General features: G+C 42.2%; 1 protein-coding gene across 1 annotated transcript in view; it reads left to right on the forward strand.

Moving 5' to 3' along the window:
• Positions 1 to 1,411: 1,411 nt before the first annotated feature.
• The window catches only part of LOC128829830 (tyrosine 3-monooxygenase-like), a 38,791-nt gene continuing 23,208 nt past the window's right edge, over positions 1,412 to 16,994 (forward strand). The window contains exons 1-5 of the mRNA XM_054015250.1: positions 1,412 to 1,615; positions 2,408 to 2,582; positions 4,830 to 4,918; positions 8,529 to 8,596; positions 9,660 to 9,710. Of these exons, the coding sequence (XP_053871225.1) occupies positions 1,412 to 1,615; positions 2,408 to 2,582; positions 4,830 to 4,918; positions 8,529 to 8,596; positions 9,660 to 9,710 (587 nt within the window). The remainder of the gene's footprint in view (positions 1,616 to 2,407; positions 2,583 to 4,829; positions 4,919 to 8,528; positions 8,597 to 9,659; positions 9,711 to 16,994) is intronic.

Below are 16,994 nucleotides of genomic sequence, written 5' to 3' on the forward strand. Positions count from 1 at the left end.
GCGTCTCTGGAGTTGCATGCACTTTATAGTCATTGATCATCTAGTAGATGTCCATCATTAATCCGGAGCCATGTGTTCCCAAGAGATAGGGCTTGAATTATCTACCAGAGCTGAATTCGTTTGCTAGGTAGCGTTAATCTGAGTGAAATTCAAAATACTGTTACAATAGAAACCAGCCCCTTGGAACAATATGGGTTTTTCCCCAGGGCGAAGTATGCAAAGAGCCCCTATTTGAGTGGCAGGTTGGGGGGAAAGGCTATTGAAAGTAAAATGTAAATCTGAAACAAAGTTTAAAGAGGACTGCGAGATCCCGGACACCTTGCAAAAATCACAGGCTGTTGTTGACTGGCATATCTTCTACTTCATTGCTTTAAAAAAAACCCACCGATTTATAACATTCTTAAACTAACCGGTTGGAAATAATCATATTGCACGACATAGGTTTAGGCATAGCTAATAACATTCTCTACGTGACAATATTTAAAGTAACGCTTAACACTCACAGCTGACATTGCAGCGGGGTTTAAACAGGGCTGGAAATCCATCGAGAGTTACTAGATTGAACAGCTGTCCCTTTCCAGGTCATTCTAATTTCCTCCCCTCTCCTCCCTGCGGCTGGCGGGGACTGTTCCTCCTGGAAATAAAATGTAAAGGTTTCTTTGTGATCAGCTGTTCCCCAAATCGAAGACCTTGAAAAGAGAAATTCTACTTCCACCTTCTGAATTACCTGTATAATTGAACGCTTTAGGTAGAATACGGACCAGTCCAATAGTGGGAATTCAGCTATAGAAAGAAGATTTTTCCAGTTAGACAATAAACGCAAAGAAAGACAGAGAGAGGTGTGTGTGTGTGGGGCGGGGGGGGGGGGGATACTTTTTTTCCACGCACAAAGCATGGAAGCTCAGATTCAGAGATGTAAACCGAATCCAGATTTCAATTGGCCTCTTAACAAAAGATATTTATTTCTAAAACGGTAAAAAGATGCAACACTGCGGAAAATAAAGACACTTTCAAATAGAGCAGCAGGATCCTGCTTTGAAATTACCATGAGAAGGGGGGTTATTTTAGTCTCCTGCGTACTGTGTCCGCAGCGCATTTCCATTGATCTCCCTGGGGCGGGCACTATAAATGGTCCTCACTCACTGCTGGGCTCCCCCAGTGTCAGACCCACCGGGAATCCTACCTCCACCCCAAACCCGTCTCGCACTGTAAGGACGCCGGGGAGGGTTTTGTCCCACAGCCCTTAGCAGCGGGTGTATAGTCCCCGTAGCTGCCTATGACCGATCTCCGCTGGGGCTCTCACTGAACAAGGCGAGGCCAAGGGCTGGTTCTCTGAAACTCGGCGCCTGTAGGCGGTGTGAGCTAAACTCCCTCTGCACAGGTGGATCTGGATTTCCTGAGCCGGTTTACAATGAAGACCGATGCTGCGGGCGCCCCAGGCAGGAGAGCAAGCCTCCAAGAAGATGCGGAGAAGGAAACTCCGGCCACAGAATCCCTAGGTAAGGGAGAGGGCCTGGTCTGGGAGGAAGAGGAAGGAAGAGCCACCCTGATCCTGACCTTCACCCTCCGGAATGCTAGAAAGGCCGGGCTCTCCAAGACAGTCAAAGTCTTCCAGGTACAAACCTCCCCATCCCAGCCTCTCTCCTAATCCTCGCCCTCCACAGCATCCTCCTGCCCTGCCTCTCGCCTCATCCCCTTCTGTGCTCCATCGGAGCCCCCTGCCTCTGTCCCCTAACCTTCCCCTCTCTTCTCACATGCTTGTACCTTCCCTCAGATTCTGCTCGGCCTGACCCCGTCTAGCCTCTGCACGTGTCCCCCTCTTATGGGCCAGCTGCCTCATCCCACTTCCTAGACTCTCAGCTCTTCTGTTCCCCTGTATGTTAGCACCACCTCTCTGCTCAAAGGGGTTGGCTGGGGCTCTCCTGGCTGAAGGGGGATGCCAGGGGCACTTTGAAATGAGGATGGAGGGTTAGAGGGATGGGAACAGCTGTTTAGAGGAACCATCTTGCTGTATGGGGGTATTTGTCCAACGTAAGCAGCCCGCCCTGCCCTCTCCCATTCTCTGATTATGATGCCTTCAGGTGGAGAACGATTCTAGGGTGAAGAGCCCTCAGCCAATGTGACCCTCTGGCTGTTATGATGCTGTGGATTCTCTCAGCAGATTCTATGCAAACTATCTGAAGGCAGGATCCGGAGTGAAAGAACTGCTCATCTCCCACAGTAAAACACACACGCAATGGATAGTTAATTTTAGGCGTAAGAAAAATTGGTGTTGACATTTCTTGTAAAGCTTTATCCAGTTATCTTTTAAAAGACATATTACAGCTGCAGTTAAAGCGAGCTGTCTTTCAATGAATGACACTAATGATTTTAGATTTCTCACCACGTGGACTTTTGTCTTTTGCAGACTTTTGAAGCTGGAATCCATCACCTTGAAACCAGGCAAGCCAAAAAATCCAAGAACACTACTGATGACCTCGAATTTTTTGTCAAATGTGAAGTTCATAATTCTGATGTCAGTGTCCTTATAAACTCCTTAAAGAAAGTGGCAGAAGATGTGAAAACTATCAGAGAAGAGAGAGGTATACAATGTGTGGAACCTGTACCCTAATGGCTAAGTCCCCTCCTCCCACAAATGCGTCTAATTGTATTTAAATTATTCATTAGGTCCAGAGTTTCCAGTTTATGCATGTGACGTTAGGCCTCCTATCCTGCAATGTGATGTTCCTGAGCAGATCCCATATTCATGCATAGCTCCAATGACCTCACAGAGGTCAGCCTTCCTAAAACACATCCCGGCATTGGGGTCCACCTGTTTTTCATGCATCTTCTGTTTCTAGATGATTCTGAAAATATAGCACATCAAAATATGCAACAGATTTTATCAATGTCATATTCTCCATAGTACTTCTATGCATTTTGTCTCTGTGTGTCAACATGTAGTAGTTATTATATTTTATATGAAATAGAAAATATTCAGGAAAGCTGATGTTCTATAAACAAGAAGGGCTATTATTATTATTTATTAGAATACAGAGTGTTCTCTTCTTTTTAAATTTCTAAAGGACAGGATATTCCTTCTGTATTATTACTGGTTCTCTTAGAAGAAAAACAGCCTTCTCACCAGCCAGCCTGAAATTAACAGTGGTCTGCGATCTAAATAGCCTTTGCCAGAGAACAGGGGCTCAGCCCCTTGTGGTAATTCTTATGTTCATTGGCTGGTGAAGAGTGAATGATTTATGATCAAAACCTGAGGAAACGATAGAGAATACAGGTATATGGGCTTCATGCATGTGCATAACACTCATTTATGCTAATACAAACTACATTTTTTAGTTCAAGTATGAATAAGCATAGACTTAAACACATGCATAAGTGCATTACTGAATCAGAGCCTTAGCCCAGTTCAGAAAAGCACTTACACACATGTTTATCTTTAAGCAAGTAGTTAAGATTCATTGACAACAATGGAATTTAAACATAGGCTTTGCTGAATGGGGACCTTATTGTCGGGAGCATATACTGGATGCAGTGAACTGTACATAGTAACACCTTTTTAATCAAATGCCACTTGGGACAGAGAAAACAATTCTGAAAATGGGGGTTGTATAAAGTGAGGTGTTATTGAGGGAGAAAATATGGGCCAGAGAGAGAAATGATAATGATAACACAGCTTTTCTTCAGCTTTACTGACATTATCCGTTGGGGGAGGGGGGCAGAGGTTGGATTTTTTTAATCCATTGATTTAATAATCTATTTTCAGCATTCAAAGTCTGATTTAGGAAAGCACTTGAGCACATGTTTAACTTTAAAAAATGTGAGTTGCTAGTGAGAAGTCTTGCAGAAATGAATTTTAAGGGGGGATTTTAACGTGACAAGGCAGGTTACTGAGTGAATAGGAACAAGGAAGGTGTTCCCATGAATGTGGAACTGTGAATGGGAGAATGAAACAAATGGGGCACCTCAGCTGGAAGCTTGGATGGAGGGCAGGGAGCAAGTAGGGAGCAGCAGAAGATGAGAGCAGAGATGTAGAGAGCTTGAATACAAAGATAAGAAGCTTGAATTTGCTGGGAAAGGTGAGCGAAAACCGGAGTGGCATGGTCAGAGAAATGAGTAGAGATAGTTATTATAGCACTGTTCTCAATGAACGGAGGGGAGAGAGGTTTGCTTCTGTCTTAAACTGTGATTTCATGTTGCTTAGCTCATGCAATTGACATGCAACCCATCATTAAGGCAGTCTCCTTTTTGTAAAGACAATTATTTGTCATGCAGTCATGAACTCAGAGCTCAATCCTGCAACATGCTGAGTTCTCTGGTCCTGAACCAGAAAAGCACATGCTGTCCCATTAAAATCAATCAGAATACTCACAGATTAAAAAAGTAAGAATGTGCATATGTGTTTGCAGGATTGGGGACCTTGATAACCTCAGCTGCACTTGCAAATAATCATGTCTGCAATTATTTGTTCCATAACATTTTAGATGCAAAAAAGAGAGTGTTGGTTAAGGCCACACTGAACTTCAAGCATCCTGACTAAATGCAAGAATATCACCCTTTACAAAAGCAAATGTCCAACTGACTATAAATGGAGCTTGCCTGAGTGGGGAAAACTAAGTAGGGCCCTCAGGGTTTGGGTCACTGTGAACAGTGACATTGTTTGTAATTTTTCAACTCATTTTTAGTTCACCATTTGTAACGTGGGGGTGTAAGATATTCCTCCTATAAAGCAGAGGTGGTTATTCTCAGTAGTTTGTTTTTATTCTGTCTCTTCCCAAGCCTGTACTGAACCTATACCATTTAAATGTACCATTTTTTGCTGTCTCCAACAGTCCCATGGTTTCCAAAGAAAATACGAGACCTTGACAAGTGCCACCATCTGATCGCCAAGTATGAACCTGATTTGGACCATGATCATCCTGTAAGTTTAAGGTCATCATTAGTCTACCTTTGAAACTATTTAAATACATTGGTTAGTTCTGCTGTCCAGATGAAGCACAATAGAAAGAATTCTCTGTAAAACTATCCTCCGAAACAATTCTGTGCCCGACGTTTGTCTTTTAAAGAGGGGATTTACAATGGACATCAGTGAACTAGGAATGAATGAAGTACCCTAATAATAAAAAATCTTATAGACCTGTTGTATTAATTTATATGGAATAAATAGGCCCAAAGAGCTAAGTGTTAACATGATCCTGTCGCTGTCCAACATTAAGCAGTGTCAAACAAGGTCTGGTGTTTAGTATACAGAGATCTCAGTCTGCTTAGTATCATGGCAAACATGCCATTAAAATAGTTTTAACCCTTTAATAAAGATACAGGAGAAAAAAAGGAAAAACACTTAAAAAATTTGAAAGGTAAAGTATTAAGTAAGGTTTTCCTTTTAACAGTATCCCTTGTTCTCTTTCCCTTTAGCTGTAGAGTGTCTTTAGAAGGAAAATCCCCCTTGTCTGACAGTGTCTTAGATGGTAATAATTGTCCTTTTATGGGGAAAGGGAAAAAAGTTAGTTGAGATGGGCTGGAGTTGTTGTTAGTGCCATTGATGTTGAAATCGGATGCTGTTTCCTAGAAGACACAACAAGACAAGCACGCACAAAAGGGGAAAGTAGAGAATAGCAAAGATAGAAAATGCAATATTTGTCCCTGGTGTTGACTCTCACATGCAGTATCACTGTTTGAAAAACACTGGCACAGCACACGGTCTTATTAGGCTCTCTGAGGTGTGGCAAACCTGTACAGCATCAGGCTGTTTAAGGCATTGCTTTTATTTGCCTTTTTGGTCACAGGCTTACAGCAGTGTGCAAAATATAGTCTTGGCCAGCTAAGTCAGACTCTTGTTAGACAAAAGAAAAAAGGAGAGGGATAGGAAAGAGAAGACATAAAGTGGGGAAGGAAAAAGACACAAGAAGGGGCAAGGTGGAGAACAGTCTCACATCCCAGGTGGGGTTTGGGATTCAGTCTCTGTCAGTGGAGGTGGTGATGTCATCTGGGTCCTTCTCTCTGGCCCAGTCTGGTAAGAACCGTCTCTCAGGATCAGTACAAGGAAAGCCCAAAAGTATTACAGGAGATTCAGGGTCCCAGGAAACAGTGGGGATGGCAGCCATGATGGTAAAGCTTACTCTTTCGGGTTCTCCCATTTTTCAGTTAGCCAGCATGCTCCTAATTTCCCCCCACAACATCTCTTTTTGAGGGAGTGATGGGCAGAATCCCCTCATTATTTTGTTCACCAACTAAGCCTAATTTCTGACACAGCTATTTTGGTTAATTAATGTCCAGATCCACACTTCTCTTGCTTACCAGCCATGATCTTAATATAATCCTTGAGTTATATCAGTGGCCTTTTTTTTTTTTTTTCTTTTTTTTTTGAGGGGGAGGAGGCGGTTACTTCAGTCTTTCTGGCTCCCTTTTGCACCTTTCCCTGTCAACATTTATCATTATATGTGATTGGAACATTTTGTAAACTTTCATTCACTTTCCCACAGTTGAGCTTGCAATTAAGGTACATTTGTAGGCCCAATTATTACAACAAGTCCCCATTCAGAAATGCACTTAAGCACACGTTTAACTTTAAGTACATGGTTAAGTGCATCCCTGTTCAGGAAAGGCCTTTAGCACGTGATCAGGTCTCACTTTCTAGACAAGAAACCTCTCGTTCATTTGCCACCCCCAAATTACAACATATTAACCATGTGCTCAGCTGGTCTAACATAACAATGTGTTCCTGTGCCCCAACCTTCTGCATCTTGCCTTATTTTAGGTCTTGATCCTATGGTCTTTACATCTATTGGTAACTTTACACATGTGAGCAGTCCCATTGAAAGAGATAATAATACTTCCCTGGCTCACAGAGATTATAACATGCTCTCAGAGTCAAATTCTTCCCTCAGCTAAATGTGCACAACTCTCATTGACTACAGTCGTATTCATGATCATAACCCTAAAGGAAAAGTTTGGCCCTTAAAATGAAAAATGGTTCCAATAAATGTTGAATATTTTACAGTAATAAATATTTGCACAGTGATACCGATCAGCTCTGCTTTATTAGTTGTGTTAATATGGAGCCAGAATTTAGATATGATTCTTATTATATCAAAAGTAATGTAAACCTGAAAGGGATTTGATTTCACATGTTTTTAATATTTATTGAATAATTGGAAAGACCTGACTGGAAGAGCTGGATTTCTATTAAAACATAAGGAAAAAGAAAACCCAAATGTAAATTTGCCCCCTTTTGAGCAAAATATCATATGTCCATCTCTAAATGTCTCATAATTAAAAATGGCTATCATGACCTTCCCTTTCCTAGGTGCACACTTTGTTCAGCACTGGTGTTTCTGTTTTGTTAGTACAGGCTTTCCGCCCCCCCCATCCCTCAGCTTCCTGTCACGACCCTTGCCAGTGATAAGCGGAAGATCCTGTCTGCTTTTTCCTAACTCTATTTTGCGGGCCTTGCAGATCTCTTCAAAACCCACCAACTAACGACACTTCTGACTTTTATGTGTGGAAAAACTACTCAACTTTTATTTAACCAAATTAAACATAACAATAGCTTTCAGTAACCCTTCTACTTACTCCCAGAAGGAAAGCCTGAGCTTATGAGAGTCTGGTGGTGCTTCCCTTCCTGACCACAGTCCAGCTTCCCGCCCTCCTCCACGATCCAGCTCCCTTTCCCCATAGCAACGAACCTATGATCATTCAAATTCAACCCCCAAAAGTTCCAAATGAGCAGACTAATGGAACTTCCGTTCAGGAGTCCTGTGTTTCGGGTCACCAGATGACAGAACAAGGAGTAATGGTCTCAAGTTGCAATGGGGGAGGTTTAGGTTGGATATTCAGAAAAACTTTTTCACTAGGAGGGTGGTGAAGCGCTGGAATGGGTTACTTAGGGAGGTGGTGGAATCTCCTTCCTTAGAGGTTTTTAAGGCCCGGCTTGACAAAGCCCTGGCTGGGATGATTTAGTTGGGGATTGGTCCTGCTTTGAGCAGGGTGTTGGGCTAGATGACCTCCTGAGGTCCCCTCCAACCCTGATGTTCTATGACTCTATGATTCTATAAGTTCTTTTGGTCTTTGTCCAGAGACACATGTCATCTTACAATTTCACTTAACAACCCGTATCCTATAGCAACGTCTCCTAGCATACAATTTCACATCAACATAGTCCCTTTTCACAATGGCTAAGCAGAAAATCAATGGCATGAGCTTAGTTTCTAACTCTCCCACTTAAATTGTGCCTTTCATTCTGTATAATGATCACTACTCAAACCTACTATAGCTTCATGCTTAGCTGTGACCAAAGTACGCTACATTCCTGTTTAGGAACAGGTCCAAAGTCAGTGAGATTTCATGGGTGTAACTAAGTGCAGAATTTGGCTCACTCTGTAATATTCCCATGATTCCTTGCCACAAAGAGAGTGCAATAGAAGAAACAATCAAATTCAGGCCTGTTAGTTTTGAATGTTTCTGTCAGCAAATCCATTCAAGCCCATCACTGTCCTGATGTAAGAGTGATGCTAAATTATTTCCCAATTTAGGGCTACACTGACCCAGAGTACAGGAAACGGAGAGCCTTCTTTACAGACCTGGCCTTCAACTACAGAGAGTAAGTGCAGCACCACTGGAAAACTGCTTGTTCTAAATCAGTTTCACTCACATTTTGTGTGCTCTCGCAGTAAGTAGTCTGATTTTGTTCACCTGTAAGCAGCTTTATGGTTGATGTAACTTAATCCTAGGCCAATGGTCTGTGGTGCCATCTGTTGGAAAACTGAGTTAATCACAGAAACACACATCCCATACAAATCAGGAACATTTCAGAATACAATGAAAATTAATTTAATATTTAACTTCAGGGCTGCCTTCACACCTCACTTAGCTCTGCATAATTTCATTTAATTCTAGGGTGCAAATGGTCTCTACATGATTCTTTCATTTAAATTATAGGATGAGAGTATCTTCCTTCCAGGATTTGGCATGTACCTTAATAAACCTGTCAGGTAGACAAGGACTTGTGCATGTCCTACAGAAAAAAAAAAGATGGACTTATCCTCAAATGAACAATTTACACTTTCTTGCCTTTCTGTGTAAAAACACATGGGAGTGGAAGAGAAGTCTGGGGGCTTGTTCTTGTGGACACTGAAATTCATTCTATGCACCTTGAGCTGTGAGCCACATGGTGCCCAAGAACTCAAGAGAAACCCTGAACCTTGGGAGATTTCTGCTTAATGACAGCCACCATACATTGTGGCTAGTCAGCCAGTTCCCTCACTAGTATTGTGAATTATCTCCTTCTCTGATGGTAGATACAACTACAGAGGGGAAGTTAATGCTGAAATATGCACAATATACCTATAAACCCACTTGATGTATAATTGTTGATGGTCTTCCAGCAGCTAAGCAATTGGAACGGGAAATAATACAGCATTGCTTCCTCTACATTCCATCAAGTGGTCCATCCTTTACAGTATTTCACTGTTTGCACCATCCCTGGGGATTTGGTGGAGCCTAGGACACCTGGGTCATAAAACCCTTTAGAATCCTTCAGGATGATTATTTATTATTTGTAATTATTTTAGTATGGCAAATAGTCCTGAGGCATATAAAGAAAATTATACTTGAAACTAGAACTCAAGTCAGCTACATAATTTTTTCTCTCTCTCTCTTTAAAGAGGAGACCCTTTGCCTCGAGTTGAGTACACTGTCCAGGAGACTGCTACTTGGTGAGTATATTTTTCATATCCTGCCCCATGACAAGTCACGGGGTGATTCCACTGAAACCCAAGGGAATTTCAGAGGTGCAAGAAGTGCACAACAGTGCCCTATATTTTCAAATAATATTTGACATCTCTCATTTTAATTGATGTATTAATTATCCCTTCTTGTTATTCATTTTGCAGAATTCTGTTCTCCCCATGCAAGTGTAACTCCTGGTGTTGCTAAGAGGAGTTACATACCTGCACTGAGGGGTGAATAGACCTCTGAATCTATTTCCAGGTTACATTAAGTGGTGAGAATACAACAAAAGGCTCAGGGTTGGTGCACCTAAGTGAGGGGGGCTTTCTGCTACATTTGTGGCCCCTCTTTCTGCCCCCACCCAGTTTCCAAGGTAGCAGAGGCAAATTTGATCCCTGGCAGGTTGGAACAACCTCAGGGCTGCTCTAAATTGCACTGGCTAAGGGGCTGTTACATCCCCTGTGATGTTGGTAGGAGGTGTGGAGCTTAGGACCAAAGCAGCACAAAGCAGACTTAGTAGGGATGTGGATCTAGCCCTCAGAGTTCTGGTTCAGTTAAAAGACACTAAAAAGTTTGGCTACTTAACCATACTATCCAGAACTCTTGAAAATCTGCAAAATTTGTCTGGAAAACTCAGGAGAACAAGTGCTTTTTTAAGATTTCTTTTGCTTCTGGTTGGGCTGGAAATAAAACGAAACTGTTTCTCGCAAGGTATTTTTGGCAGCTCCTGTCTTGACCAGAACCTGGAAGCGTGTAAGACTGAAAAATGATCAAATACATGTTAACTGAGCATTTCAGAATCTTTAAAAGAGATTGGTCCCAAGCCAGAAAATTCAGATCTGGATCCAGATCTGGATTTGAGTCTGTGGTTTTTGTTTGGTTCCTTATAAACATAGGGGCCTGAAATCATGTTACTGGTCTCTGCCAGAGAGAGGATGCTGGACTAGCTGAACCACTGGTCAGTCCAGCATGGCAATTCCTATGTCCTTAACTTAAAATTGAACATTATCTGGTTCATGTTCTACTTAGGGGCTAGTGTGAAAAAAGAAGAGAGAAGGGGAGAAAGAATAATCCAGTGGGGAAAAAAAGGGTGAAGATGGAGCAAAAAGTGAAAAGCCATGTGAAAGTGGGAAGGATGAGAAAAATCAGTGTAGTCAAATGTATATACATATACACACACACCATTTTTCCATCTGAATTTTTCTCTTCTCCTCTTTCCTCCCCTATATATGCTAGAACCGATGCAAAGGTGTGCTCTTAATATATACATGCTGAGATAGATAGTAGTGCAAGGGAGTGCATCTATCTAGCAATTTATGGGGTGAGGGATGTTTCTAATCCCAGTGCACAGCACAGGTTTCCCTTTACGTTAAAAATGTTCCTTTTTAAGTTGACTCACTCTCTGAATAAACATGGTCTTAACTTACAATAAAAAAGCTTCATGATCTCAGATGAACCCAGGGCAAGCCACACTAGAGAAAGTCACTTTTCACACCAGTGCAGCCCATTTCCCCTGGTGTTTTCCTCATTGTAGCTATCCCAGTGCAAAAACCCCAGTGGGATTTGCAACAAAAAAATAATGCAAGAAATTCATTAAACCTAGAAGACATTTGCCAACTTCAGAAATGGATGAAGGTTTCGGAAGAAAGGGGAATTTTGATTTCTTGTCCACCTCCTTCCATCTTCCCTAGCTGCCTTTCAAAAATCACACTATATAGCAATAATTATTGTTATGGGTTACTTGTTTTACAAGAATGTCTTGTGGTCCCACTTGAGATCAGGGCCCCACTGTGCTAAGTACTGCATGTACACATAGTTGAAGATTGTACACTCTTCTGGGTAGGGACTATCTAAATGGACAAGACAGACAAAAGGTGGGAGAAAGGAAAAATTATTATCCCCATTTTACAGATGGGAAAGTGAGAAATTAGACAATTAGCCCAAGGTCTTACAGGGCACAGCCAGGAATTGAGCCTAGATCTCCCAAGTCCCCAACCAGCACCTCAGCAACAAGGTCATCCTTCCTCTCTGAAAGAGTGTTTTATTTTAAATAAAATCCATTGGGCCTTAGAATTTGCAAAATGAGCACCGGATAACTACCAAGGAACATCATATCCTACTCATCCAACTTCTATTATTTTCACAAGCTAGATTTTCAAATAACCTTTGAAAAGTAGTAACATGCCTTTCAAGTCCTTAGCATCATGTGCATGACGGCTCTCACCAGCCAACAATATTGGCATGTTCTGGTGTGTGGGAATGTTGTATTTAAGAAAATTAAATTTTGTGTTCTTTCCTGTTTTTCCCCTTTTTCTGCCAACCTCCATCACGGCAGCCATTCTCCATCTAGAACTATTCCCACAGTGGTAAATGGAACAGGCCTTTCGGGGGTATCTATCTATCTCCTCAACACAGTTAGCCCCAGCAACCCAAATTCCAAAATTAGATCTCACAGTTGTTACTGTAGCTCCCTAGGGCTGTGTGCTGAGGTCAGCTGCATTACAACACAACTTAATATGGATACAGGGAAACCAAAGGGGAAATTTTTTAACATGCTGTGAAGTCCCTTGATGTTAGCTCTGAAGAGCTGTTGGATGCCTTTAGTTTGTAGCAACATGTGTATAAAAATGAAAACAAGAGCAGAAATCTCAGCTTCCAAAAACAGGGCTTGGACAATCTATGTTGTCAGGCATAGTTATTGCAGAGGCATAAACGGAACGGTCATGGGAGCAAATGGGGAGATGTTTACTGGGAAGAAGTTGCCCAGGAAAAGGGAGAACAGAGGACAAAGATATTGAGACATATGTCATGTGACAATAGTAAAGGCAGACAGTCACCTTCTTCTAACAGAGAACAAGGAACTTGATTAGAATAAGGAAACAGCATTATCCCTAAAGCTGTCCCAGCTGTCTTTCCCACTGCTTCACTGTCAAGATTCTGCCTAGAATCTTTCACAGCCCTCACCTGTCATTTTAAAGAAACAGCACACATATGCTCTCAGCATGCGTGCATTTACAGTGCACTTAATTTACAACACTATTCAGATCAAGGTTCAGTTTTAGAAATCCAGATTTTTACTAGCTTTTAGTATTTACAAAGAATATTCCGTTTTAAAATAGTTATCACCTTCCTCCTCCCACACTAAATAGGGCCTGATCCAACTCCACTAAAGTTAGTAAGAATCATTTCACTGCCTGTAATGGGAGTTGGATCAGACCCTACATTTCTCAGGTGTATCCTTAGTGTTCTGAATACATTTTATCTAGGGGAGGTACTAGAGATGGTCAGGAAATAATTTTCATCTTACAAAATGTTTTTGATGAAAATCAAATTGTCATTGATTTTTGGCCACATGAGGTCAGACCAATGGTCTGTTTAGCCCAATATCCTGTCGTCTGATAGTGGCCAGTGCCAGATGCTTCAGAGGGAATGAACGGAACAGGGTAATTCTGAGCAGTGGCGTAGCCAGGTGGAGGGAACAGGGGGAGAATAAAAAAAAAAGGCGCCACCCACTGCAGCGCTTTTACTGACGGGGCGGTGCTTTTACTCACCCGGCGGCGCTCCGGGTCTTCAGCAGCACCTCAGCGGTGGGACCTTCACTCGCTCCACGGGTCTTCGGCAGCATTTCCTTCAGTGCCGCCGAAGACACCCAGAGCGAGTGAGGGTCCGCCGCTGAGGTGCCGCCGAAGACCTGGAGTGCCGCCGGGTGAGTAAAAATTAAAAAGGGGCCAAGATGCTCAGTGGGGGAGCTGCCACTGCCCCGCTCCCCCCCAGCTATGCTACTGATTCTGAGTGATCCATTGCCTCTCACCCAGTTCCAGCTTCTGGCAGTCAGAGGTTTAAGGACACTCAGAGTATGGGGTTCTGTCCCTGACTATCTTGGCTAATAGCTATTGTAGGACCTATTCTCTATGAACTTATCTAGTTCTTTTTTGAATGCAGTTATGAGAACATAAGAATGGCCATACTGGGTCAGACTAATGGTATGTTTTTAGCATTTTGTCTAAAACCTACCACTGAGTGCGTATAGATATATATTTCTCTTTCTCAGTAACTGAAATTGTTCAGCTTATAATTTAAAAATGTACCCTGTTTCCCCGAAAATAAGACATCCTCCGAAAATAAGGCCTACTTACAGTTTTGCCTCTCGTTGTAATATAAGGCATCCCCCCGATAATAAGACCTCCCCGATAATAAGGCATCCACCGATAATAAGGCATTTTTCATTTCTGAAAAATAAGACATCCCCTGAAAATAAGACCTAGCGCATCTTTGGGAGCAAAAATTAATATAAGACACTGTCTTATTTTCGGGGAAACAGGGTAGGGGTTTTTTGTTTTTAAAAAATTGGTTTTCAGGTTTTTTATTAATATCCCCTCAAATTTTGAGAAAAACAGATTTTTTTTTCAAACATTTTCATTGATTCAAAAAGCCATTTTCTGTGGGAAAAAATGTTTGGAAGGACCATTTTCTACTTTCTCTAGCAACTCCAGCACTCTTCTGTGTCCCAGGGAATTTTAAAAACCCATCCCAGTCATCTAAGGGTGGCGCATCTTTCCACAAACCATTGATCACACAGGGAAGTGACTACAGCCTAGCTCAGGATGGACTTTCTCCGCTTTCCCCCTCGTGGTCTGGGGTCTTTGAAGGCAATCCAAAGAATGAGAAGAGAAGGAAGTGCAGAAGGAAGGAGAGGAGCACATGTTTCTGAGCTCACCAGCGGCGCCGCCTGGGCAGCTCTGAAACTCTCTGTGGAGGGGTTTGGTGTTAGGAGGTTCCGCCTTCAAAGCAGGTTAACATTTCCTCTGCCTCTGACAGCTGACTAGGGAGCGGCTTTCCACGGCTTTCAAACCTAGAAAAGCTGAGCACTGAAGCAGTGGGAATTTTGCCTGTGTAAGGACTGCAGAATTGAGCCCTATGTGTACACAGTTCTGTTGTCCTGTCACTGAATTGTAGCCACCTCTGGCTGCAACACTGCAGCTGGGCAGTGCAGATCAATAATGCACAACAGCTGAGAATACTAAATGAAGCCCACTGTTTCTTCTCTCTATGGTCTAAGAATAAAATATGATATTTTTTTATTTGCAGTGCTTCTAATTTTCTAAAAAAAGGAAACTGTTTGCAGTAAAAGCATATGTAATACTAAACTTAGTTCTAGAGCAACCCGTACAATTAATTTTAAACTTGTCTCTATTGTAAGTGTAAACACAATTTTAAATTTTCTAATAGGGAAGTATTGGTCTATTTTTAAAAAAAATTTAAAAGTTTTGTACAGTATATTTAAAGTAAAGTAAGCATATTTAAAAGTCTGTAATTTCTGTTTTCTAACTCAGCCCCTTTCTACTTGGTTTGTAAGCAGAATTCATAGGAACATAGGCCTGGAAGGGATCTGCTGGGTCAAGCCCAGTCCCGTGCTGTCACAGGAAACCACAGCATATAATTCCATTCATAAATTTATCAAGCGCCACCTTAAAACGAGTTAGGGTGTTTGGCCCCCACAACTGCTACTGGGATGCTGTTCCAGAACCTCACCCTCTGATGGGTAAAAACTTTCATTTAATTTCCAGCCTGTTGTTCATGGTCAGTTTATACACAGTTGTTCTTGTACCAACATTGTCCATTAGCTTCAATAGCTGTTCTCCTTCCATGGGGCTTACCCCCCAATGCATTTATAGAGAGCAGTCAGATTCCCCCTCAGCCTTTGTTTTGCTAGGCTAAAGAGGCCAAGCTCTCCTTGTCTCCTCTCACATGTTAGGCTCTCCATTCCCGATCATCCTCGCAGTTCTTCTCTGCACTTGTTCCAGTTTGCATTAATCTTTCTTGAACACAGGTGACCAGAAGTCCCACCCCCTGGTGATAACTAGAGGTAAAGCAGCCTCAACACAGGGAATGTCCCTTTGCTGCTGATCGTAGGCTTCCGAAGGCAGGATCACAAACTCTTCTGCAGGGCTTCGCCTTGTCTTCTCAGAGTGTGGACTGCAGTCTGAGGGGCTGCTATAGGATCAGGTTCCTCTGCTTATCCCCCCACTCTGCACTCTGCTCTTCCCACCCTTCTTGTTAGGGTGGGGATGGCCAGCACTGGCCCTTCAGCATCGTTGGTCCCTACAGCTAGAGCGGGCTGAATACAGGGCTCCCAAATATTCATTTGAATTTCCAGCTGCTTAGTTCATCCTTATTCATGTGCTCTGTACAATGGTTTGGAGAACGCCTGCTCCTTGTACAAATAGCTGCATTCACATGTGAACCGAGGTATTTATGCCCACACAAGATATATTCATTCTTTTTATGTTATTCCCCATTTCTGTCAACCAACCAGGGAGTAAGAATAAACCATATGGAGAAGAAAGGGGCCAAAAAATGGCTCCTCCCATGTCAAAGTATCTTGGCAACAACTTCTTTCTCTGTGGGGCTTCTGTCCTCCATGTCTCCTCCTCCAAGCCCTATACTAAAAGGCCATTATCTAGTGGCTTCTCCTCTTCTAGGCTGATGGTGATAATTATGCAGACAAATGGTGCTGAAAGAGACGTGGCTACAAAATACACGGTGGGCCAAAGCCTCATCCACACAATTAGATAAAATTCATTGACTGTGTCTATTTACACTGGCTGAGGCCGTGGTCCCTGGACTTTAAAGTTTGTTTTGTTTTAAAACAAAATGACCAATATTAGTCCCATAGAGAAAAGGGACAGGGCATCCAGCATCTTATCAAGACACAAACTTGCCCAAAGTTGAAGAAGAATATTTGGACCTGGAGTTTTGGGTCACATTCATTTCTAGTCTCCTATCCTGCCTAAGCTTTGGTGCTAGTATTAACAGTAAAGTCACTCTTTGAAGTAAGTATGTCCAGATTCTTCCCACAAGTCTAGATAAGACTGTACAGAGAGCAATCTTGGACTGATGCGCTGCTTTTCACCCTATACAATACCATTAAAGTCAATGGTATTCTATGGGAAATAAGTTAGGGCAAAATCTGGCCTCTTATTCTCCTAAACTTTTCCTGTCTTCTCTGTGGAGATGGAGCTCATGCAGCTTTTACAATACTGACAACAGCTCATGCAGCTTTTACAATACTGACAACAGCCACTGTCTACGTCTGTTTCTTTTTTTCCCAATTACACCCACGCTAACATAAGAAGTTTATGTGATGGAATGACACCCTTACAAGATACTGGCTATCACCTCCATAGCAACAATAGCAGCAAAAAACGTACAATACAAAAACAAGAGAAAGTCATTTTCTTTAGTCAGTATTTCCAAGAATGATCTCAATT

This window comes from Malaclemys terrapin, chromosome 1 (genome assembly GCF_027887155.1).
Source record: "Malaclemys terrapin pileata isolate rMalTer1 chromosome 1, rMalTer1.hap1, whole genome shotgun sequence".
Taxonomy (NCBI): domain Eukaryota; kingdom Metazoa; phylum Chordata; order Testudines; family Emydidae; genus Malaclemys; species Malaclemys terrapin.